This window comes from Rana temporaria, chromosome 4, assembly GCF_905171775.1.
Source record: "Rana temporaria chromosome 4, aRanTem1.1, whole genome shotgun sequence".
Lineage (NCBI taxonomy): Eukaryota > Metazoa > Chordata > Amphibia > Anura > Ranidae > Rana > Rana temporaria.
This window is the reverse complement of record NC_053492.1, coordinates 330,670,519-330,697,493: the sequence shown is the minus strand read 5'-3', so window position 1 is coordinate 330,697,493 and position 26,975 is coordinate 330,670,519. Positions and strand designations below refer to the sequence as shown.

Here is a 26,975-nt window from a genome sequence, read left to right as displayed (position 1 = left end):
AAAGCGTCTGAACTCTATAATGTTTGTCATATGCATGAGAGGACGACCAGACGGCAGCTTTAGAAATCTCTTCCCATGATGCCCCCGCTCTTTCTGCCCATGACGTAGCCATGGATCTCGTAGAATAGGCCCCAATTCTAGAAGGAGAGAAACGACCCGACGCTTTGTAAGCTTCGCAAAAAGCTTCTCTAATCCATCTAGCAACAGAGCTTTTAGATGCTTTGGACCCTTTCTTGGGGCCACTGAACAATACAAACAGCTGGGAAGAACTCCTAAACCCACTGGATTTCTCTAGGTAAAGTAGAAGACATCTGTTTACGTCTAAATAAAATACTAAAGCTTTCCTCCTCCGCATTTTTGGGAGAGGTACAGAAACTAGGCAGGACTACTTCCTGGGACCTATGAAAGTTAGAAGATACTTTGGTTAAATATAGGATCAGGTCTAATCACTACCCTGTCCTCTAGAATCCTCAGGAAGCATTTACAGGAAAGGTATTGTAGATTAGAAATCGTTCTCCCTGACGTAATAGCTAAAAGGAAGGAAATCTAAGTAAATACATTTCAGGGAAGCTTCATGCAAAAGGCTCAAAAGGATCCCTTGTTAGAGCATTTAACACCAATGATAGATCCCAAGGAGGCACATGTTTGACGATCCTGGGAGCATGTCTAGATCTGGCTGAAAGGAACCTTCTGACTAAAGGATCTTCCGCTAGCCACTGGTCTGAAAACACAGACAGGGCCGCAACCTGAACGCTAAGGGTGCCGACAGACCTTTCTCCACTCCCTTGTACAAAAAATCCAATATACAGGGAGTGGAAAATGAATCTAAACCAGAATTCCTTTGCCAGGTTTAAAGTTTTTCAAACTTTCTCATAGATTTCTTCTAGTTACCAACTTGCGGCTGTGCAGAATAGTTTGAATAACTTTCTCTGAACACCCTCTCCACTGTAAGATGCACCGCTCAGGCTTCAGGCCGTCAAATGGAAGGTCTGAGGGTTTGGATGCAATACTGGTCCCTGAGAGTAGATCCTTCCGATCTGGTAGGGGCCAGGGAAGATCCACAGAGATGGTCTTCAGAGAGAAAAATCAACTCCTCCTGGGCCACCAGGGGGCAAATCAGAACCACTTCTGCCCAATCCTGAATAATTTTACGAACTACCAGGGGTAGGAGGGAAAAGGAGGGAAGCGTAGGCCAGAGTGAAATCCCACGGGAAGGAGAGAGCATCTGTCCCCAAGGACCGCATCTTTCTCTCCAGTGAGAAAAAGGCTGGCAGCTTTCTGTTGAGACTGGAGACAAAAAGATCCACTGCATGAAGGCCCCATCTAAGCACAATCTCCTGGAACGTGCAGTGATGCAACTGCCAACAGCTGGAACTGACGTTCACTTTGCTCAGATAGTCCACCAGCGTATTCTCTGAACCCCTGATGTGGACTGCTCCGATTGAGACATTGATTTCTGCCCAGGACAGAATCTGCTGTGATAGCGTTAGAAGATACTCCGAACGAGTGCCCCCTTGCTTGTTCAGGTACGCCACCGTAGTGGCATTGTCTGAAAAAAAAAAAAAAAAATAGGTCTTTTGAACCGACCCTCTTGTAGAGCCAAGAGAGCTTTCCCCACAGATAGTAGTTCTCTGAAATTTGAGGAGCGACCTGCCTACTCTGGCAACCAGGCTCCCTGAGAGTGCACACCCCAGCCCCACAGACTGGCGTCTGTAGTAACTTTCACTGGAGCATGCTGTGCCCAGTTCTTCCCTCCCTGCAGGTGTTCCCGCTGCTCCCACCAGTAGAGATTGAGAAAATCCTCTCTTGGAAGCTGAACTAGCCGATTTAGAGACTTATTCCTGCGATCCCAATGGCGCAAGAGAAACGCATGAAGGGGCCTGGAGTGTAATTGGGCCCAGGGCACCCCTGGGATGGCTGCAGTCATTAATCCTAATAACTGTATGATCCGCCGAAGGGAGGTCTGTGGGAGCAATTTGAAGGCCTGCACGGCAAGAAGAAGTTTCAAAATGTTCTCCTTGGGAAGAAAAATCTTCTGAACAGAGTCCATTAGATAATCCAGAAAAAGAATGCTCTGGGAGGGTACCAGACAAGACTTCCGTTGGTTGACTTTCCACCACAGATTCTGAAAGGTCCGCAAAACTAACTGCAGATCCCGGATAAGGGATCTGGGACAAAGATCAGAAAATCGTCCAGATATGGGACGATCGTTACTCTGTATCCGAAAAAAGGTCATGACTTCGGCCATGATCTTTGTAAAAATTCTGTAGAGAATTTATTTGTTCAGAATGCTTAAATTAATGACCATCCGGAAGCCGCCGGAGGCTTTTTTTTTTGTTTTTTTGTTTTTTTTTTTCCACGTCAGACATAACCACAGCAAGAGACCTGCTCATGATTTTATTCATAATTCCGTCTCTATTTCAGGTATAGCATCATTTGTGGTGGTTTATTTTATTTTATTTTATTTTTTTGCTTGATTCTATATTTGTTATTCTGCTATTTGCATATTGCTTAATAATTTTTTTTTTTTTTTTTTTTTTTTTTTATTATAAACATAGCTTCTTTCAGCCCTTTAACAATTTAAACGGGCTAAGGCGTTCCTCATATATACTCGGTCCAACATGCTATCATTACGTGATAACGTGGCGCAGCACCCCATCCTAGTCCCTTCCCTCCCCCCCCCCCCCCACTACCCTTCCCACCCCTCCCGGACCATCTCCCGACTCCACCTAGTATTTTGATTTCCTGTAATGCTGCATTCTTATTCCTCTCTCATATTTTCTGCGTATTTCCGAGACTTTTTGAAATCAATCCATGTTTCCCAAATATCCTTATTTCCTGCCTGTTTCTTTTCGACACCGTATTTTACTTTCTCCCTCCTATAAGTACCCTCTACAGAGTCAAACCACTCCCATATTTGCGGGCTTACCGGGTTTCTCCATTTTAGGGGTATCAATCGTTTCGCGGAGTTCAACAAATGCGGAATTAGTGATCCCCTATATTCGTTCACTGGCGTTTCTCCCCCGTGAAAGAGGACTATCCAAGGGTTATTTTCCAATTCTTTTTTAGTTATCTCCTTTATCAAGGCCAAAACTTTTCCCCAGAACGTTTTGATTTTTACGCAGTCCCACCACAGGTGGGCCATCGTTCCTCTTGCCTCACATCCTCTCCAACATTCCTCTGACTCCCCTACTCCGAATTTGGCCATTTTATCTGGGGTAGTGTACCATCCTGTCAGACACTTGAAGTTCATCTCGGCGGTTTTTACATCAACCGCCGAAGTATGAGTCAAATTAAGGATTCTCCCTATTGTCGTCTTCCCCCTTGGAACTCCTAGGTCTCTCTCCCATTTCTGTATGTAGTTTAGCGTATCCGACTCGTCTATTTTCTGCAAATATTTATATACTTTGGAGATATTTCCTTTTGAGCTTTCGGTACTGCACATCTGTTCCAGTATAGTGTACTCCTCTCGTGACCTCAATGGGTGTGGGAGGCACTTAACGAATGACACCAACTGAAGGTATCTCCACTCGCTGAGTGCCTCCATTTCAATCCTGATTTCGTGTAGGGCCATAATTTTGCCCTCTAGTGTTATGTCTTTTAACTGTGTTCTATTTTTAATCCACTTACCACCTACCTCTTTAGTCCCAGGTGCAAAATATTCGTTTTCTTTCAAATCTATAAGGGGTGAGTTGAATTTAGTTTTTAATTGTTTGTGTAATCGATCCCATATCCTTAAAGCGTTATGTGTAATTGCGTGTGTTGACGTGTGTAGGGTTCTACAATGTGGGGGGTTCCAGATTAATCTCCCTAACTGTGCCCTCGCTAAAGTGCATTCAATACTTATCCACCTTTTATCCTGTGACTCTTTAGCCCATTCTATGACCCGTGTGAGGACCGAAGCGTTATAGTATAATCCAATGTCAGGTACAGCCAGGCCGCCTTTTTTCTTAGTTCGTTTTAGAGTTTGGGCAGAGACTCTGTTTTTTATTGTTCCATATGTATTTCATTAGAAGGGAGTTAATTATTTTGATATATGACGGGGGCAAATAAATTGGGACCATTTGGAATTTATACAAAATTTTGGGGATAAGTACCATTTTTACCACATTTATCCTCCCAAACCACGATATTGGTCTATTGTATATAGTTTTAATTTCTCTTTTAATCTCGTCGAGAAGGGGGATGAAGTTTATTCTATATATTTTTTTCAAAGTATTTGCCATTTTTATACCCAAATACTTTATCTCTCTTTGCCAGGAGAAATTGTATTTCTTCCGCAAATATAGTTCTTCATCTTTGTGGATATTAATATTCAAAATCTCCGTTTTTGTTGTATTCATTTTAAAAGTTTGAGACCTCGCCATATTGTTTTAAGGTATCTATTAACTTCGGGAGAGTGACTCTTGGGCTGCTTATGTAAAATAATAAATCATCTGCAAAGGCCGACAGTTTATGCTCGTCTTCACCTACTTCTACCCCATAGATTTCTGGGTTTTGTCGGACCATTGCCAGGAGGGGTTCCAATGATAGGACAAAGAGGAGGGGGGATAGGGGGCATCCTTGCCTAGTCCCATTTTTCATCTCAAAAGGAGCGGATAAGGATCCGTTAATTTTGATCCTTGCACACGGGTGGAAATATAGGGTTTTGATTCTCCTTATCATCCCTGGACCTATTCCTATGGATTCTAGGGTTTGTATCAGGAATCCCCAGTCTACCCTGTCGAAAGCTTTCTCAGCATCGACCGACAGGAATAGACCGGGGGTCCCACTTTCTTTGATCTGCTCAAGGAGAAGGAGCGCCCTCACACCATGGTCTTTTCCCTCCCTCCCAGGTATAAAACCTACCTGGTCTGGGTGGACGATGGCTGTCATCGCTCCCTTCATTCTTTCCGCTAAAATTTTTGCATACAGTTTCGTATCTGCGTTCAGGAGTGAGATCGGTCGATAACCCGAGCAAGTCGTATTATCCTTTCCCTCTTTTTTGATCACTGTAATCGTTGCTGTTAAAGCCTCTCTACTCATTTCATAGTCAGTTCCAAGACCATTAAAGTATTGGCAGAGTCTGGGGATTAAGATGGTGCTGAACTTTTGTAGGTAGGCAGATGTAAAGCCATCTGGCCCGGGACTTTTCCCCTTAGGAGTGTTTTTTAAGGCCTCCCTTATTTCCTGTTCCGTTATTGGACCTTCCATCTCTTCTACCTCCTCTTCTTCTAATTTTGGGAGATTGGCTAACTGCAGTATTTCCCTACTCTTATCCATTTTTTCACGTGGGCACCTGATCTTTTGTTGGATATCGTAAAGTTCTTCATAGTAGCCCCGGAATACTTCTGCTATTTTATTTGTCGCATGTACTAAGTCACCATTCCTGTCTCTGATTTTTTCTATAAAATTCCTAGTTTTCTTTTTTCTTACCATTCTGGCCAAATTTTTACTAGGTTTGTTTCCCCAGACATATCTTTCTCTCTCTGTCCGGTCTATATATTTCTTAGTTTCTTGTTCCACCAGAGCTCTATATTCATCCCTTCTTATACTCAGCTTATGAAATATTTCCCTCTTTTGCCCCTGTGATTTATGCTCCTGTTCTAGCCGATATATCTCCTCACTTAATGTTTTTAATTTACTCGTTCTTATTTTGTTTTTCCTTGCCCCTTCTACAATAAAGATTCCCCTTATATACGCTTTATGGGCCTCCCAAAGGGATGCTCTTGAGATACCCTCCTTGTCGTTCTCCTGAAAATACCATTCCAGCTCTTTCTGTATCCTCTCCACTACCCCCTCGTCCCCCAACAGACTCTCATCCAGTCTCCATTCTGGTGGTGTGTCTTTTTGTATAGAAGTTTTTATTTTTAAGGTTATAGGGGCGTGGTCTGATAACGTCATGATCTCACACCTTGCTTCTATCACACTGTCCAGAAGTCTGTGGTCGACGAGGACATAGTCGATCCTCGAGTACGTCCCATGCACAGGTGAGAAAAACGTGTAGTCACGGGCCCTCGGATTGAGGATCCGCCATACATCCACCATTTGATTTTGTGTCATTTCTTTTATCAGTATTTTTAGTTGCTCACGATTTGTCCCCTGTGCACAGGACGTACTATCGAGGCTTGGACAGAAATTGAAATCTCCCATCATAACTACATGGCCCTCTTCAAATTCTTTTAGTTTTCTCATGGTTTTACTAATATATTTAACCGAGTTTACATTGGGGGCGTATACATTAGCTAGGGTATAGATCTCTCCTCCAAGTTTTATTTTCAGGAACAGAAATCTCCCCTCCGGGTCTGTTTGTCTATCCACCAATGTGAATCGGATTCTACGAGCGAATCCAATAGCAACCCCCCGGGATCGCGATGAAATTGTATCCCCATAATACCATATCGGATATTCTGTTGAGTAGAGCTTTATATTGGATTCCAAGGTAATATGGGTCTCTTGAAGATAGGCAATATCTGTTTTATGCTGTGTTAATTCACAAAGAATTTTGTGCCTTTTAATATGGGAATTTAGTCCCTTTACATTATATGAGAGAAACTTGACATCTGTCATATATGTTTTTTTTTTTGTTTTTTTTTTAAGTGTTTGGAATATTTTCTTGTGAAGTCGGTCAGATGGTCTCCCTGCCCCCTCCCTTTTACCCCCCTCCCCCCCCCCAGCGCCCCAGCTCCCCCTCCCACCCTCCCCACCCCCGGCCCACACTTGGCCTGGGAGCCTCTAATGGGGGATTTTTCGCCCTCATCCTTGACTCCTCATTCGTGGTGGTGCTCGGGGCACTCCCCCGACTCCCCCCCCTCCCCACCCTGAACCCCAATTTCGGGTCGTACAGAGCCCAACTAATCTACCCATTCTGGGAGCTCTGGTGTCGTTAAGTCCATTTTGGAGCAAAATTCATTCAATTCCTCCGGGTGTCTGAGTCGTGCTGTTTTACCTCCTTTGATGCCAATGAGGCACGCCGGAAACCCCCACTGATACCTTACATTTTGTGCCCTCATGAGCTCCAATAGGGGTTTCAAATGCCTTCTCCTGGCCAACGTTTCTTTAGACAGATCAGAGAAAACTTGTAGCTCAATGTCTCTATATCTCAAGGGAGGTTTTCCCCTGAGGCTTCTCCAGATTTCCTCTTTATCCACATAGTTCTTAAAACGTACAATCACATCCCTTGGACCATATTTTCCTATCTGTTGGGGGTTTCCCATCCGATGTACTCTCTCAATCTTAAGGGGCTTGGATTCTACTGATCTTACTAACAAGGGGTTCAATAGAGTGTTCGTAATGTCCCTGAGGTCTTCGTCTTTTTCTTCTACAACCCCTCTAATTCTGAGATTCTGTCGTCTATTACGATTCTCCTGATCCTCCATCCTATATGCCGCTAATCTCTGATTTTCAGTCAGGGCTTTTACTTGCTTTTTCAAGGAGTTTATTTCCTGGTCCTGCTCCTCTATTCTCCTTTCCGTCTCGACCACTCTGTCGCGGAGCCCACCTAGGTCTGCTCTTACCTTGTTAATTTCTGTCTTGATGACGTTTTCCATGGCATTTTCCATCCTCATCAGCATGGCATTCATCTCTGCCTTCGTGGGGGGGTGTGTATCTTGATCTGACTCCCCTACATTATATTGCTCTTGCTCACTTTCAAGTGTCGTTTCACCTCTAGAGCTCTCAGCGCTACCTGTTCCTGTACCCTTTTTTGTATCAATCTTTTTTTTTTCAGATTTTTTTGCAAGACCTGGGCTTTTACTATTCCCTTCTTGAGTCATGTATTGTTGTATGGAGCTATTCCCTGAATTGTTCTTAATTGGTTTTGTAGTACCCCCTCTCGTTGATCTATTCATTTTATTTGTGGGTCTGATTCTCTTCCCCAGTTTGAAACGAAAAAAAGAATAAAAGGGGCCACGGGGAAAAGTAAAAAGATAGGGCAGCAATCTAAAGGGCCCCCCTTTACGCCCGATCAGTCCGTTGTTCCAGGTGACCCTGTCTCCTTTCCCTTTTTTTTTTTCCTTTTCTTCCTTTCTCTCACCCCTCGGGTTAAAAAGCCTGTTTACTTCTTTTAGATTGAGTTCTCCTAGTACGGCCTGATTGTCATTTTACTGGGGAATACCTTCTGTGTTTTACCGAGGATGTTTCCTGTATTACGTCAGCCCAGTTTATCGTATATGTTCCTGAAGTAATGCAGACGTAAGGATTTTGAAGGATTTTGTAGCTGCGATATCCAAAATTATAGTGCCTCTGTGGCCACTATTCAGCAGTAGGGGTCTTTCCTCCAAAAGTCATTACAACAATATCCAGGACACTGAGATACCGTTAAATCCGCTTAATCAGTTCTCGGTAGGGGGTGTTCTCAATGAGGGGGGGGGGAATTATAATTGAGATCCAGCTCCAATCTATCCCCCTGTTTATCTCTACAGGCCCGTCAGAACCGGCAGAGATGCTCCATAAAATTCTGTTCAGTTAGAACATTGGGCCAGAGTCTTACTATATCTAAGGCGGACAGCAATGCATGGGAGTCACTACCAATGGAATAATGAGTTAATCATAAGTTATTCCAAGTATATAGCTCTCAGATATTCCACTTTTACTTCTCCCTGCACCGAGCTGATGGTATATATTAATTTCAATTTATAGTCGTTCTCCTCCTGTTCACTTCAATTGAACTCTCCCCACTATTGAACCCCGTAAAAAACTCTGCAGCTAGATATAGTCCATATGTACACATAGATCTCCTTATATGCTATAGTTGAGGATGTTTATGGGGCATGTTCTATGCCTGAGTTTTACTCTCCACAATAAGGGGTCTCCTACTACACATACAGGTTTACCTCCTGCACTCAGTTCGGCCCGCTATGTTCTAGTGATTACAGTCCCGCCTTGTTATTTGTCTCCATATGTAGAGCTATAAATTTCATTTGGGCTGGTCGACTCATTTATGCCCGCATTTAGCAATCAGAATATTATGACACTTATATGCTGTGGGGGGGGGGGGGGGGGTTGCAAAGACACCCCTGTTTATGTGGATAACTCTGCTCCCCCTTTTTTTTATAGCTTTCAGATACTTCCAGATACTCCCGTCAGAAAAACAAAAGGAAGGCTTCTTGCACTGATCCTTTTTGTATCAGCTGGGCTAAGCATTTGACTCCCAGGTTGGGCATACAAGATAGGAGGGGGGGGGGATGGAACCAGGGGGGGGGGGGGGTGCAGCGGGACAGCGCCCGACCCAGCTCGGCTCACTGAGCGTCTCACCCGACCCGGTATATTCAAATCCGCCTGCTGCCGCCGCGCAGTTCTCCTTCCCTGCAGCGCTGCTTCCTCCTTATCGCGGTTGCTCTCGGCATGTCCTCGGTCAGCATCCAGCTCCGGGTTGGGGTTGGGAGATCCCGCAGCTCCGCGGCGTCCGTCCTTTTGGCCGTTGAGTCTCCGTCTCAGCCGTCGGGGGGGAGTCAGCCTCTCACGCTGACATCTCTCCGATTCCGAGGCTGGGATGATCGAATCTTCGGGTCCCGCCGCCACACGCTACAGCGAGCCAGGGAGCGCTCCGGCACCTCCCACCCTCACACACGTCACGTCCGCATCCACATGACGAATGATATAGTGCCGGAGGCTTTTTTAACCAAAAGGACGTGGGAATAAAATCCACAGAATTTTAGATTTTCCTGAACAGGGGAGATGACCCCTTCTGTTTCCCCCATGGAAACTAGATTCAACATGGCTTGCCGTCTTTCATGGTTTCTCGGCAGAGGAGTAAGAAAAAAAAAATCTCTGGGGAGGGGGGCGGGGGAAGACTTTGTGTGAAGGATATGCTTCAGTTTAAATTCTCCCTGCTAGTTATGCTGTGTGTGTGTGTGTGTGTGTGTGTGTGTGTGTGTGTGTGTGTGTGTGTGTGAGAGAGGTAAAAAGGATTCATGTGTTACAGGCTGTTGAAATGTTAATGTCCCTCTCCCAGCCAGCCCTATTTTAAAGGGTAATTGATCCATTGTGTTGTGTGAAGAAGCCCTGTGTTTACTGTGATTAGAAGGGGCTCATGTTAATTATTCTGATTGCTTCATTGTGGTAATTACCTCTTCTATATGCGGTCTAGATAACGTATTCTGTTACAACTAGTAATTACCTTCACTGATGTCATTATCTAAAGAAATGTGTCTTCAGAGTCGGCGCCAAGGTGTCTGCCTATAATCTGTATGAGAGCCCCCACTGTGTGTGGAAAGGGGGTGGAGATTTCATTGTTCTTTGATTGAGGATTTAGCTTGTAAACTGCATATATACCTGGTAGCATGCTGCCATTAAAGTGTCTTGTTCCAGCAGTAAGCTCTGACTCATGTGTGGCTTATTGGGCGATCCCAGGAATAGTCCTCCTCGTGGAATATTGGGATGATTTGCTTTTATGGGAAGAAGGGAATGCTTGACGGGGACATTCTAATTCCGTCACAACTGGTTGGCAGCAGCGGGATTTTCCCTTCTACTCTCCTTTACACCCGGATTCCAAGCAGACACTGGAAGAACTACTGGAAGTTCGTAGAAGGATTGCTAGCAACAAAACCAAGCGGGTCATCATAGCGGAATTAATGGAGCTAGACCAGGAGAACTTGGTTGCAGCAACGCCAGCAGTACAAGAGATGGAGACACCAGTGATTCAGGAGGAGGAATCGCCAGCCAACAAAGTAATGAGAGAGAAGCTAGCATGGTTCGGTCGGAACCCAACGGCGGATGTGGTGCTGAAAGTGATGGACCTGTTAGTAAACGCAGATCTACAGGAGGCTAAACAAATAAGAGACGCAGAGCTACAGTTAAAACTGGCAGCAGTCCAACAAGCAGCCGCACATTCTCCAAACAGTGAGTAAAGCACAGCAGACACAAGGAAGATTCCGTTTAGCGCTTTTAAAGCTTTTGATGAAAAGGACTGTGAAATTGATAACTACCTGGCAGATTTTGAGCGACAATGTAACCTGCACCGAATAGCTAGAGGAGAGTGGGTTGCAATATTGTCAGGCAAACTGTCAGGCAAAGCTTCTGATGCTTTCCGGACCGTGCCAGATCAGGATATCCATAGCTACGCCAGGGTTAAAGAAGTGCTCCTGGCTCGTTATGCAGTAACCCCAGAGTCCCACCGACAGAAGTTCAGGGACTCACGCAAAACCACGAAACACTCTTACGCGGAATGGGCATGCCAGTTATCCCTGTCGGCCTCTAACTGGGTTAACAGCAGCCAGGCCACCACCGCAGAGGACATTGTAAAATTGCTCCAGGAGCATTAGTTGCAAAATCACATCCAGACGGATGTCAAAGACTAGGTGAGAGATCGCAGGCCCATGACTCTACCAGAGGCCGCTAAGTTGGCGCATGAATATGCGGATACTCGCAAGATGAGCCAGGTCACACCACAGGTACAACCTCCACGACCAAACGGTGCCCTCACACCCACCAGCCGCTAGATACCAACCTCCTAACCAGGGCTGTGGAGTCGGGGGAAATTTTGGGTACCTGGAGTCGGAGTCGGCAAACAATGCACCGACTCCTACTAAATTTAGATTGGAATTAAAAAAAAAAAAAAAAGCAAGTTTAAATGTCCCAATTCACAAAAAGTTATAATTAATGACTTCTCTACTGTAAGAATAAAGACCAATGCATGAAGTGCCTCACGTAACCACAAAACGAACAGGTTAAGTGACCGTGAAGAAGCATGCTTTTCATGTGCTTCACTATATGGCACGCAACGCACAATTAGGAGCTGCAATACTTATACTTTCCATAGTGTTGTGTTCTGCTTTTACAGGGAACGCAGCGTCCATGTGTAACCTAGCCTCTCACTGATAAGGGATTAAATAAATATGTTTTTTGCAGGACTAGAGAGTGAGACACTTGTATAAGTGAAGGGAATGGAGGGCCAATAGTTTAAGACTGAAGCTGTAAACCATTGGAAAAACTGCTGTCATTTAGCTAAGGCTATAAAAACTTGTAAACTCCGATTGTTAGCTTAAACTTTAAACATGACTATAGGATTCTCCTAGGAAAATCATGTTTTAGAATAAATGCCCCTTCCTGGATCCTCCCACTGCCCTATGTTTTGTTTTTGTTCTAAAACAACCAAATAATGTGGTTTGTATTTTTGAACTGGTAAAGATCCTGTTCCTGATGTTTATGCCTGCTGCTACTATCCAGCCACTTGATTGATTAAAGCAGGAGTTCACCCATAAAACAATTTTTCCCCTTAGATGGATGCTCGTTTTGTCTAGGGGAATCGGCTAGTTGTTTTAAAATATGAGCCGTACTTACCGTTAACGAGATGCATCTTCTCCGCCGCTTCCGGGTATGGGTCTTCGGGAGCGGGCGTTCCTTCTTGATTGACAGTCTTCCGAGAGGCTTCCGACGGTCGCATCCATCGCGTCACTAGTAGCCGAAAGAAGCCGAACGTCGGTGCGGCTCTATACTGCGCCTGCGCACCAACGTTCAGCTTCTTTCAGGAAATCGTGACGCGATGGATGCGACCGTCGGAAGCCTCTCGGAAGACTGTCAATCAAAAATAGGAACGCCCAGTCCCGCAGCCCATACCCGGAAGCGGCGGAGAAGATGCATCTCGTAAACGGTAAGTACAGCTCATATTTTAAAACAACTAGCCGATTCCCCTAGACAAAACGAGCATCCATCTAAGGGGAAAAAGTGTTATGTATGGGTGAACCCCCGCTTTAATAAAAAAAAAAATTAATAAAACTTTGTTTTCATTGTGTTTGTCTTTTGCTTAAACTGTGCAATACAGTAGACTGTTGGCTTCCCAGCCAGTAGTCCTGTGGTAGGTTGCGTTTCTTTCCCTCAAGGAATGTATAAAATACATTTGCATATTAAAACAGAGGAGTCGGAAGTACATAAAACTGAGGAGTCGGAACATTTATCTACCGACTCCACAGCCCTGCTCCTAACAGACCGGTGACATCTAGCCCTCGCTATCCACGCCAGGAGGACAACGAACAACGCTGCTTCCGGTGCAAACAGCTGGGTCACTTCAAGCAGAATTGCCCCATGAACGACAACACCAGGTCAAATTGGTCTCAACCTGGGTACCGCCCACCAGCAGCAGCCCATTGTGTAGACTCTGCTTGGGATCCCCAGGAGCTGGGTCAGGAAGAACCATTGGGCACCCCTTACAAAGCCCTCACATGGTACAATCTGTTATTACGGACAACAGGGAACACCATTGTCAGCTGTCATGGGTAACGGAAAAACCGCCCGGGGATGAAGAGAAAGCAGGGTGGGCGACAGCCATGAGCCGGAGGGGCCCTGGAGGGAGCTGGGCAGAAAGAGGCACCGCCGGCCAACCTCCAAGAAGAAGAGGTCCTGGAAGCCGTATAACAAGCTGACCTGGGAGGAGAAGAAGTGACTGGAGGAGAGGGAGTCGCAGCGGGCGTCCCAGATGCGGGCCGAGATGTTCGCCAAGGGCCCACCGGTGGCCCCTTACACCACCACCCAGTTCCTGATGATGAAGGACCACGTGGAGAGCCTGCAGGACATGAGCAAGCAGGAGCTGATCCGTGAGTACATGGAGCTGGAGGAGTGCATAAGCCGCCTGGAGGAGGAGAACAACCGCCTGAGGTCACAGCAGGCTGACCCCCCCCCCCCCCCCCCCCCCCAAGCTCCATGAACTGGAGATGGAGCTGGAGAAGCTCAAAGAGGAGAACCGGCGGCTGCGGAGGGAGCAGGGGGTGGCTGACCCTATGGGGCACTGATCCAACCCCCCCTCCCCCCCGGACTCTGAGCACCAGTGCTACAGCATTTCAACAAATATCAATTTTTCTTTTTATGAATCGCCTGTGATTGTCACTTCAGAGCCATAACCTGCCCCTCCCATAGCGAGACACCTAGACGGCCGTGCACAGAACCATTCGCCGTCTTCACACCGACTTCTGGTGACTCTGCAGATCACACAAAGACTTGGGGACTGACCGGCGTGTGATCTGACGACCCGGTAGCTTACCTGAGTCGGAAGCTGTTGCCAAGGGAGGTCAGTTACGCCACCATTGAAAAAGAGGGTTTGGCCTTGGTATGGGCACTCAAAAAGCTCACACCTTACCTTTATGGCCGGGCTTTCACTCTCATCACCGATCAAAACCCCTTGGTGTGGCTTAACCGGGTTTCAGGGGGCAACGCCCGTTTGCCATTTTAGCTGCAATGGGTAAGCCAACTAGATATTAAACCCTACGGACCAAGACTGGAATGCCATTAAAGTAAATTTTGGAAACAACTGCGCTAAGACAAGATCAAAGGTTGGATTAATAAGCAGAAATTAAATTGTGTATAAACAAAAACATGTGAAAAGGAAAAGAATAATTGCGCTAAACCGAATAATATAAATATATCAAACAAATCAGTTGGGCCTCAGCCCAAGTGCATGTGCTATATATACCTATAATAACACTCTAATGTGTAAACAATTGTGTTAATCGCACAGAGTCAGGGGGCCAAAACCACCTAATCTTGCGTATGGGGGTATATGGGGCTCCCGGCGACACAATGCTGAAGAGTTGTTGCCACCATAAGCATCACATCACCACAGAGCTCCCACAACCAAAATAGTGAACCAAACCACTGAAGTGATAAATAAAGTCCATAAAGTCCAAAATGAATCAAAGTAAAGTAACAAATCCAAAAGGTAATCCCAATGGCAGGAGAGACACCCGTGTGAACTGCAGAAGTGATGATATTAGGCACCAAACGTGAATCCACCACCAATCATGCAGCTGCTTACCAGAAATCAGGGTCCTGACGGACCACTATCAGCATGTCATTCAACCTAGAAGCTTTAAATGAATAGTGACTCCTCCACTGGAACTAGAAACTGGTATATCCGTAACCTTGCCAGGCTCAGCGGTGGGTACAGAAAACAAAAACAGAGCTCCATATAGCATAAAATCTGGGTGATTTATTTTAAAACAAGATGTAGCAGGTATACAACTCACATTTAAGTCGATAAAAACAGCATTGGCCTGTAATGCCGGCCGGACGTATCCAGGAACAAAGCCACTCGTGTATAGCGATGAAGGGGATGGCATCCGCACGTCACTCGCACCGCCCGACGCGTTTCGTGAAAGAATCACTTAGTCTCGGGGCACGAGTGGCATACAGCGCCATCCCCTCTTATAGAAGACAAAACAGCAATCAAAACATTATCAATTACACTAACCAAGCCTCGTTCTGGGTTCCACACACGTGCGCACCGGTGTGGAACGGCCGGCGTTACAGGCCAATGCTGTTTTTATCGACTTAAATGTGAGTTGTATACCTGCTACATCTTGTTTTAAAATAAATCACCCAGATTTTATGCTATGTGGAGCTCTGTTTTTGTTTTCTATACCCACCGCTGAGCCTGGCAAGGTTACGGATATACCAGTTTCTAGTTCCAGTGGAGGAGTCACTATTCATTTAAAGCTTCATGGTTGAATGACATGCTGATAGTGGTCCGTCAGGACCCTGATTTCTGGTAAGCAGCTGCATGATTGGTGGTGGATTCACGTTTGGTGCCCAATATCATCACTTCTGCAGTTCACACGGGTGTCTCTCCTGCCATTGGGATTACCTTTTGGATTTGTTACTTCACTTTGATTCATTTTGGACTTTATCACTTCAGTGGTTTGGTTCACTATTTTGGTTGTGGGAGCTCTGTGGTGATGTGATGCTTATGGTGGCAACAACTCTTCAGCATTGTGTCGCCGGGAGCCCCATATACCCCCCTACGCAAGATTAGGTGGTTTTGGCCCCCTGACTGTGCGATTAACACAATTGTTTACACATTAGAGTGTTATTATAGGTATATATAGCACATGCACTTGGGCTGAGGCCCAACTGATTTGTTTGATATATTTATGCCATTAAAGTGCTTGGGCGTGTAAAGACAGGTTTCCCAATACTTTTGACAATATAGTGTATATGCAGTCCAAACGGGTTTTTAAAAAGGGTCCTGTGCACGTTTGGTACAATGTGATTTTCATCTTCATAGAGTCTAATGGAAACTGCATAGGTGTTCAAAGACCAAGCAATTCCAGTGCGATTTCTAGCTGGCAATAATGGAGGGAGGGGAGCCACCCCACCATCAGAAGTCGAGTCCTCCACTCTCCCTTACATCACAGTGCACCCCCCTTACCTTATGCTGCTGCTGGGAAGAAGCTGGATGCTTGAAAGCAGAAAGTACATGGTCTGGAGGAGGACCAGAGGGCTGGAGCTCTCCTGCAGCTGCAGGAGAGGTGCGAGGGCCACATGAAATGGCCTGGAGGGCCGGATTTGGCCCGTGGGCCTTGTGTTTGACACCTGTGCTATAGACTGACAAGGGGAGATCTGCAGCCATCCATCCTGTTTTAATGAGTTTTCACTACTTGATCATTCATTGCAAGCTAAAGGCCTTGGCTGGGTTATAGCCACATGCCTTTTTTGCTTGCCATACGGTAAGCAGGTCTTTCTTACATGGTTGGGCACTCTTGCTTGAAGTCACTGTGGTGCCATTGAGAAGGATTCATTTCCCCAATATGGAATATTAATATGCCATTCTCTGAATGATTGGGACTCTGTAGCGCAGCTTTTCTTTTTTATTCTACTTTCCAATTAATCACAGCTATTTATAAAATGTGTTATAAGCTATATAGCAGAACCTGTAATTAAGAGATAGAAGAGCAAACCAATTCCATGTATCAATTAAAAACGCAAATCTTACCAAATGTCATACGGCCACTAATGATTTCTGGCGATTTCTTCATATCATTGATAGCTGCAATTGGGAGTCCCCAGTTAGCCACAGGTCCCCAGAAGTGCTGCAAGGAGTTAAAATGTGGGAAGGATTGAAGAAAGCTGAAAAGAACAGTTTCCTGCATGCACAATCAAAATGGCCTATACATATATGGGGAACAACTGAGAGTCAAACCAAAAACATAAGTACATTTATTGACCACAAAAATAGGATTTTTTTTGTACTCACCGTAAAATCTTTTCTCTGTTGTCCATGGACGGACACAGCTCCTTAAATCTTGACAAGTGGGTTATGTTCCTGTTCACAGGAGAGGACTAGGCAGAAACATGTTGGATAATTAAATACATGTTACTTTAACAGAGTTGAACAGCCCCGCCCAGGGGGCGGTTCCTCCAGAAATAACCCTCCTCCCTGCAGCAGGCAGCCTCAGTTCGTAACAAGCAGTACAAACCTAAAAAGAAGGGGTGGGTGCTGTGTCTGTCCATGGACGACAGAGAAAAGGATTTTACGGCGAGTACAAAAAAAATCCTCTTCCCTTATCGTCCATGGACAGACACAGCTCCTTAAATCTTGACAAGTGGGACGTCTCCAAGCAGTGTCAAAAAACGAGGGGTGGGAACAGCATCAGTAAACACAATTTAACTTCACCCCAAAACAATCAGAGCTCAACGGCGGAGGTGCAACCTTAAAACAGCCGCCTGCAAAACCTTGCGGCTGAAGGAAGCATCACATTAACCTTGTAAAATTAGGAAAAAGTGAACGAACGACCCAATCGCCGTCTTGCACACCTGTGAGACAGGTGCTTGATGTCGGAAAACCCAGGAAGCACCAATTGCCCTGGTCGAATGTGTTGTGACCGAAAAGGGGGCACCGAAAAGGGGGCACCCACCCCCTAAGAGCATAGGCCCGTATGACAGTCTGCCAAGAAATGGTGGCCGACGAGACCGCCAGGCCATTTTGTGGACCAGACACCGACACAAAGAGCAAGTCGATCTCTGAAACGGAGCTGTAGCAGACAGGTACACCCGCAAAGCGTGTACCACTTCTAAAGAATGAAGCGCAACCTTCCCAGGATGTGCTGGACGAGGACATAAGGATGGAAGAACAATGCCCTTAATTCAGGTGAAAGGCCAAAACCACCGTCGAAAGGAAGGTTGCGGGCACAAAAACCACATTATCCTTATAGAGGATCAAGTATGGCGACCTGCAAGACAAGGCCGCCAACTCAGAAACCCTTCCGACAGAAGTAATGGCCGCCAAAAAGGCCACCTTATGAGATGGTGTCAAGAGAGGAAACTCTGATATTTCCAAAGGGAGGTTCCCGAAAAAACAGAGCACCAGAGTTAAAACACATGGGGGGGGGGGGAGGGGGGAGTAAATGACGAACCCCCTGCACAAAAAGGCACCCACCAGAGAATGGGCCGCCAAAGGCCAATGAAAAAAACACAGCCAGGGCTGGAACCTGTATCTTAATGGTGCTTAAGACAAGTTTCTGATCCACTCCATGCTGTAAAAACAGCAGGACCCTGGAAACTGAATACGTCCGTGGACGCCACTCCATTTCTTCGCACAGATGTAGGCCTTCCAGGTACGATGGGAGACCTTCCAGGAAGACGACGTCCGTGCCCTCAGCAAGGTTGAGATGACCGAGTCGGAAAGACCCTGACCCCTAATACCTGGCTTTCAATAGCCATGACGTTAAAGCCAGCGACTGTAAAGCAGGATGAAGTATGGGACCTTGAGACCGAAGGTCCTCCCGCATTGGCAGCCGGCAGGGCACATCTGCCACCAGGTGCCCGAGATCAGTGCATCCAGGACGCCGAGGCCAATCTGGAGCGATTACAATCATCAGGATCCCCTTAGTCTCCACTCTGTGGAGCAGCCGAGGAAGAAACTTCAATGGGGGAAAGGCATAAAGTAGCCGATACTGCCCCCATGGGACCACCAACGTGTCTGACGCGTCAGCCCAGAGGTCTCTTGACCTGGCCATGAACTTTGACACCTTGCGGTTGAGACAAGAGGCCAGGAGATCCACGTCTGGTGTGCCCCACCTCCTGCAAGGGAGTTGAAACACCTCCGGATGCAATGACCATTCCCCCTGGTCCAGCATCTGGCGACTCAGGTAGTCTGCCTGCCAGTTTTACACGCCCGGAATGTAGACGGCCGACAGAGCCGGCACGCTTCTTTCCGCACATCTCAGGAACAGAAACAGAAGCTCTGGATATCAAGGGGGCCGCATTCAGTGTAGCATCAGACATACACAAGGTCCAAGACCAGCTGGTCCGCCAGCCTAATAACTTCAGGAGGGAGTCGGTGCTCCTCAACAGTCTGGCGCAAAACCTTTGTCCATTCAGTGAGTGTCAGACACCAGGGTTGCAGCCACAATAAAGACCCCAACGCTTTCTGAAGACGTGTGAAACGAAACGTACATAGAGGCGTCACCTGGTAACGTACCGAGGTCACCTCCGGTTCCCTTTGGCTCACAGCGGTGCAGGGTGGAAAGCACGCCAACACACACACAGAGTCGGGACCATCTACACCAATTTGTTTCTATGCCATCCAGCCTCAGTGCTGGGCCTTGGGCACTCCTAAAGTAAGCAGCCATTTGGCTTTTTATTTGAACATTTTTAAGTTTAATAAACAGGATTACACTATTTTGGACCTTATCTTCTTATTTGCATACGCCGTCCTGAGTCTCCATGGGTTAAGAGCCTGTTCCATCATCTGCTTATTTCATCTGTTAATAGCAAAGGCCAACTTGCTATGAAGCACATTTGACCACTTTTTTCAGTAAAAGGGTCAACTACTTGTGGTAAGCTGCCACCTTTTGAGCACTTTTGTGGGTGTCCTTATTAGAGTCGGTAAAGGTGGACCATTAACAGCTTTTATCACTGGATATTATTTCCCTGCATGATCGTGGCAATTGTTGTGGATCTTGCAGTACACTACAGATCTATGGACTCATAGCAGCACATGAATCTATTGAATTTATGTTATTGTGATTATTTATGGAATATTGTCATTATATTCATTTATTTTTCACTTAATGATCACCAATTATCAAGTTTATCTATTAGGCACCTGTCACGATGGGGACTAGATGTGAACGTGTTTTTTTGAGATATTTAGGTTATATTAAGTAGGCTGGTGTTTCACTTGCTGTTCATTTATATATATATATATATATATATATATATATATATATATATATATATATATATATATATATATATATATATATATATATATATATAATAAAATTTGATTATAGTTTATTTTTATTTATTAGCCATTAGCGCACTCACCCGTTTTTTTTAATCTACTTTGCAGCAGTGGTATCCACTATTTTTTGAGGTGCCGCTCATATTTAGTTTAATTAAAAGACCACATGGATGAGTTCTTGCTGGAAAAAAAAACTATTTAAGCAGCAAACAGCATGGATTCATGAAAGACAGAAGTTGTGAGACAAACCTGATTTCCTTTTATGAAGAGGCAAGTAAAACCCTGGACAGAGGCGTGGCTGTGGACGTGATATATTTGGATTTTGCAAAAGCGTTCGATACAGTTCCGCACACACGGCTCATGTGTAAGGTAAGGTCTACAGGATTGGATATATCAGTTTGTAAATGGATAGAAAACTGGCTGAAAGACAGAATTCAGAGAGTCGTGGTTAATGATTCTTACTCTGAATGGTCCAATGTTATCAGTGGAGTACCCCAAGGTTCAGTGCTGGGACCCTTACTTTTCAATATATTTATAAATGATATTGGGTCTGAGATCAAAAGTAACATTTCTGTCTTTGCAGACACCAAGCTATGCAGTGGAATAACGTCCTTGCAGGATGTCGCCAATTTACAAGCCGACCTCAATGCTCTGTCTAATTGGGCGACAGAGTGGCAGATGAGGTTTAATGTTGATAAATGTAAAGTTATGCACTTAGGGAATAAGAATATGCATGCATCATACATGCTAGGGGGGAGTACAACTGGGGGGATCTGTAGTGGAGAAGGATCTGGGGGTCTTGGTAGATCATAAGCTCAATAATAACATGCAATGCCAAGCTGCGGTTTCCAAAGCGAGCAAAGTCCTTTCTTGTATTAAGAGAGGTATGGACTCCAGAGACAGAGATATAATTTTGCCCCTGTACAAATCATTAGTAAGACCTCATCTGGAATATCCAGTTCTCAAAAAGGATACTGGAGAAAGTGCAGAGAAGGGCAACCAAACTGATAAGAGGCATGGAGGAGCTCAGCTATGAGGAAAGATTAGAGGAACTGAATTTATTCACTCTTGTGAAGAGGAGAATTAAGGGGGGATATGATCAACATGTACAAATATATAAGAGGTCCATACAGTGGACTTGGTGTTGAGTTATTCACTTTACAGTCAACACTGAGGACAAGGGGGCACCCTTTACGTCTAGTGGAAAAGAGATTTCACCTCCAAATACGGAAAGGTTTTTTCACAGTAAGAGCTGTGAAAATGTGGAACAGACTCCCTCCAGAGGTGGTTCTGGCAAGCTCAGTAGATTGCTTTAAGAAAGGCCTGGATACTTTCCTAAATGTACATAAAATAATTGAGTACTCAGATTTGTAGGTAAAGTTGATCCAGGGTAAATCCGATTGCCTCTCGGGGGATCAGGAGGGAATTTTTTCCCCCGCTGTAGCAAATTGGATCATGCTCTGCTGGGGTTTTTTGCCTTCCTCTGGATCAACTGTGGGTATGGAGTTGGGTGTATGGGATTGTACTGTGTTTTTTATTTTGTTTGTTTGTTTATTTTTTGTGGTTGAACTGGATGGACTTGTGTCTTTTTTCAACCTGACTAACTATGTAACTATGTAATTATTTGTTTAATTGCACATTTTGTGCGAGATACATTTTTTCTTTTTACAATAGCATGGTACCAGCATGGTAAACATGGATCGGGTCAGTGCCTCGGACCTCCTATCAGCATGGTCCTTGAAGGCAGGGGTCCCTTCTATAGGGAGAGTGGTCACCTTAACTGGGCAACCGGGGAGTCCACTACCTGAGGAGAAGCCCATTTATTTTCAAGAGGCTCTCCTCAAAGGGGTACCGAACCGCCAGGCACTGAGGAACTACAAAGGACTTCTGCGGCTTTTTCCATTCCTTATCAATGAACTTGTCAAAAAAAGGACACAAAGGAAAAACCGTCAGAGCGGTCTGATCTGTGTGACCCAAAAAAAGACAGAGTCCTCAGAGGATGCCTCCACTGTACTATACAGCATTAGGGAGTCCCTTACAGCATTAACAAGCGCACTGACAAGTGCCCTGTCCAATACTGACCCAAGTGAGGTGTCTCCCTCAAAAGGAAGGTCCTGGTCTACTTCCTCCAACACAAAACCAGGGACCCGAGCCACAGCCAGGTCCTGGCCAGAGCATTCCCCGGGCTTTGCCACCTCTGGCATGTTTGAAAAAGAACCAGACACTGACTTCATAACCAGACAGCTCTCAGGGACCCATTTAGACCTGAATAAGGCGCATCCTCTTTGCTGCGCTGACCGGGGGTTACCCAGGGGACTCACCAAACACAGGAGACTGTTCAGCGTCGCTGCCCACCCTCAGAACACAGCGTGTGCGAGGAAAAAAGCTGTGATGTAAAATCATGAGATCTGTGCTGCGCGCTGCGGACAAAACCTCCAAAATGGCCGCCGGACGCCTCAAATAGGGCAGGGCATGGCCACAGTAAAATGGCCGACCGCAATAGTAAGCTGCGCCATAGCGCGACCACAACAAAATGGTCGCCAATGCGATTTCACAATGATAACAGCAGACTACAAAAAAATGGCGCCGACGCCACCAAAATGCAGCGACGTGGATGAGAAGGCCTAATGAGTCCTAGCTGAGTCAAACACCCCCCCACAAAAATAGATAGAGCAGAACACGGCCACAGGAAAATGGCCGACCTGCAATGGGAGTTTTCAATGCAACTGAAAACCACCTAAAAAATGTCGGTGAAAGGTCGCATTTAAACAGGAAAAGCCTATCTAGGCTGAAAAAAAGTGCAAACCCCTCTTTGTAAAAAAGACCCCAGCACAGAAATGCAGGCCAAACGCACCACAGTCTCCAATGCAGCAGAGGGAAAAGGAGCAGGGAAGGGAGGATAGGAGGACCCCCAAACCCCAGGAATGCCCAGCCGTACCAACCCACCTAAGCAGGAGGGACTGTACTTACCCGTCCAAGCGAGGACTCACTGACGCATTCCTAACAGGCCTACAACCGCAATGGAGGTAGCAGTCAGTCCGGTCCACGGTGAGTGGGACAACACCACAGCCCAGTTATGTGTGGACCTCAGAGCGGAAAGCTCACCAAGAGTCATGGGGTATGTTGTGGCAGACCCAGCCTCTTTTCAAAGGTGTGCTCACGCTCGCTGGCCGGACTGAGGAGACTACAAGGATCTATATATCCAGCCTGTCTCTCAGCCGACAGTTGATAGAAGATTCTTTCAAGAAAAAAATAAAATAAAAATTTTCCTCAGGGCGCTGGGCCCAAAGGGAGCCATACTTCCTTCTCCTTTGCTAGGCAGAACGAAACTGAGGCTGCATACTGCAGGGAGGAGGGTTATGTCTGGAGGGACTGCCCCCTGTGCGGGGCTGTTCAACTCTGTTAAAGTAACAGGTATTTAATTATCCAACTTGTTTCTGCCTAGTCCTCTCCTGTGAACAGGAACATAACCCACTTGTCAAGATTTAAAGGAGCTGTGTCCGTCCATTGACAATAAGGCTTCATTTCCACTGGCATTTTTACAGCCACTTTTGTTAGCCTTTTTTACAGCTTAAAAACGCCTGTCCATGTTTATTTTGTTGACGTCTGGCGTTTTTACAGCTCTACTCTGGAGCTTCAGAACGCCCTGGTCCTGCGTTTTTTTTTTACAGCTCAAAAACGCCTATGCCATTTGCAGCTCAAAAACGCCTATGTGGACATGATACCATAGAATAACATGGACAGGCGTTTTTAAGCTGTAAAAAAACGCTCAGAAAAGTGGCTGTAAAAATTTCAGTGGAAATGAAGCCTAAGAGAAATAAAAATTCCCCTGCAAGGCAATGTTATAATGTGCTAGTATGCATTGCATATGCTGTGAAAATGACCTTGAAACTAACCCCTCCAACGGCATGCTGTCACCACCGATTTGCGGGCTCCAGTCCTTTAAATGGCAGAGCCACGATGACTTCAACCCTGCGCACGGCTCTGAAGGAATGCCATGGGTATGCTGTTCCTTCATAGCACATGTGCCGGTGAGGTCACCGGCAGCTTCACAAGTAAAAATATCCTTAACAGCGAACATTAAGGAGATATTTACAGTACCTACAGGGAAGCCTTATTATAGTAAAGCAAGTGATAGGGGCGCTAAATAACAAACCCACTGTGTGAATGTGCCGTGATTGTGTTAAATATAAAAAAATTATGACCACATATAGAACATGGAATACAAGTGCCAAATTATTTTAGTTAGCAAAAAATAAGTCCATATATCTTCAATTATCCAATAACATTACTCCATCACTTCCGATATGGTCCCCTAACGGCAGAGGAACCACCAGAGTGAGAGCCGAGCAGTGTGCGGATCTTATAGCATCCAATGTGAGCCATCCTTAGTGACGGGACAAGGCACCAATACATGTAATTAGGCATTTTGTTTTAACACTATATTATATATATATATATAATATATATATATATATATATATATATATATATATATATATATATATATATATATATTATATATATATATATATATATATATATATATATATATATATATATATATATACACATATACACACATATACACACACACACACACACACACACACACACACACACACACACATACACAGTGTGTACGCGGCATTAGTACTTGGATCAAATGGATAACATTTCTGTGTAAATGCAGGAAGTTTATTTTTTTTGTTTTGCTCAAATTATTTGGAAACCCCCCCCCCCCCCCCCCCCAAAATATATATATATATATATATATATATATATATATATATATATATATATATATATATATATATATATATATATATATATAAAAAATTTTGGGGGGGTTTCCAACTAATTTGAGCAAAACAAAAATAAAAATTCCTGCATTTACACGGAAATGTTATCCATTTGATCCAAGTACTAATGCCGCGTACACACGATCATTTTTCAGCATGAAAAATAGGATTTTTTTTTTGTACTCACCGTAAAATCCTTTTCTCTGACGTCCATGGACGGACACAGCTCCTTAAGTCTTGACAAGTGGGTTATGTTCCCTGTTTACAGGAGAGGACTAGGCAGAAACATGTTAAATGGTTAAATACGGGGGGCTCGCCCCTTAAGAATACAGGCCTGTATGACAGCCTACCTGATCCACCGAGAAATGGTGGGCAACGAGATTATCAGTCCCCTTTTGTGGACCAGACACCAACACTAAAGAGTGAGATCTTCCGAAACGGAGCCGTAGCAGGCTAGTATACCCGCAAAGTGCGTACCACGCCTAAAGTATGAAAGGCAACCTCCGTAGGATGCGGCGGCCGAGGACAGAAGGATGTGAGAAACAATGTCCTTATTCTGGCGAAAAAGCCGAAACCACCTTCGGAAGAAGGGAAGGTCGTGGACGCACCACCACCTAAGGCTATGAAGGATCAAACATGGCGGCTTGCAGAACAAGAGCGCCAACTCAGAAACCCCTCTAACAGAGGTAAAAGCCACTTAAAGGGGCCACTTCTGAGATAGTGTCAAGAGAAAATCTCTCAGGTGTTTCCAAAAGGAAGATTACTGAAGAACCGAGAGCGCCAGAGTCAAAACTCATGGGGCAAAAGATGGGCCAAGGGGGGAAGGTATAGGACAAGCCCCCTCCACAAAAAAAGGTACCCACCAGGGAACGGCCGCAGAAAGGCCACTGAAAGAACACAGCCAAGGCTGAAATCTGCCCCCAAACGGTGCTCTAAGCTAATTTTTTGATCCACCAAGCTGTAAAAACAGCAGGCCGATGGACCCCCGAGTACGTCCGTGGACGTCACTCCATCTCTTTCCACCCAGAGATGTAGGTCCGCCAGACGCGACGGTAGGTTCACCGGAAGAAGACTACCGTGCCCTCAGCATTGTTGAGGTGACCGAGTCGGACAGACCCCGGTCCCTTAAAGACTGGCTTCCAATAGCCCTGTTGAACAAGTCAGTGACTGTACAACAGGAGGAAGTATGGGACCTCGAGAAAGGAGGACCTACTGCCCTGGCTACCGCCAGGGTACCTCAGCTACCAGGTGGCCGAAATCGGCGCACCCAGGATCTGGAGCTAATAAAATCGTCTGGATTCCTCAGCCTCCACTCTGTGGAGCGGCCGGGGAAGCCACTACAATGGGGGAAAGGCATAAAGTCGCCGAGACAGACCCCACAGGGCCACCAGCGCGTCTGTACCAGATCGCTAGATCTGGCCACTAACCTTGATACCCCTGTGGCGGAGACGAGTGGCTAGGAGATCCATGCCCTGCAAGGCTCACCTCCTGCCAGGGAGTTGACTCCATGTACCAAGACCAGTTGTCCTGATTCAACATCAGGCGACTCCAGTAGCCCGCCGGCATACCTGATGGTAGCCTGAAGCCACCGGCGTGGCGTTGTCAGGTTGAATCAAGATCGGACGACCTTGCAACCCCCTCGACCACAAGGAGAGGCATAGCCTGACCGCCCACAGTACTAGGGCAAGTAACGGTAGACAAGGTCTACGGCACCTGGTATTTCCAGGCGGACTCCCACCCAGGTGCTAACCAGGCCCGAGCTTGGGCAGTTACCGAGATTGGGCGCATATACAGTTGTGTTCAAAATTATTCAACCCCCCAATGCTGTAAAGGGTTTTAGGGAATTTAGTGTACATTTGTAATTGTATTCAGAATGAAATCCTACAAGGACTTCTTAAAGAACCATATGCAACTAAAATGACATCAATTGGTTTTGTAATACAGTAGTAAATGTTTATTTTGTGAATTCTTCATTTACACAATTATTCAACCCCTTAAAGACTACCACTGAAGAACAGAGGTTCATTTTTTTTTATTTTTTTTTTCTTTTTTTTCTTTTTTTTTTTTTTTTTTTTTTTTTTTCTTCACGTCAGACTCTGCTCACGTATGATCGTGGGACAAGCTCACGGTTCGACCGCCCTTAGCGTCTCTCTTGTGGCTTCGCATCATCCGTGGAGTTTAATTTTTTTTTTTTTTTTTTTTTTTCCCTTTATATTAATTATATATTTAGATTCCTT

General features: G+C 45.4%; 1 protein-coding gene across 2 annotated transcripts in view; it reads right to left on the bottom strand.

The window, feature by feature from the left end:
• MPC1 (mitochondrial pyruvate carrier 1) overlaps positions 1-26,975 on the bottom strand; it is a 130,312-nt gene that overhangs the window by 51,551 nt on the left and 51,786 nt on the right. For both annotated transcript variants that reach the window (XM_040350721.1, XM_040350720.1), the window contains exon 3: positions 16,682-16,778. In XM_040350721.1, coding sequence (XP_040206655.1) covers positions 16,682-16,778 — 97 coding nt within the window. The remainder of the gene's footprint in view (positions 1-16,681; positions 16,779-26,975) is intronic.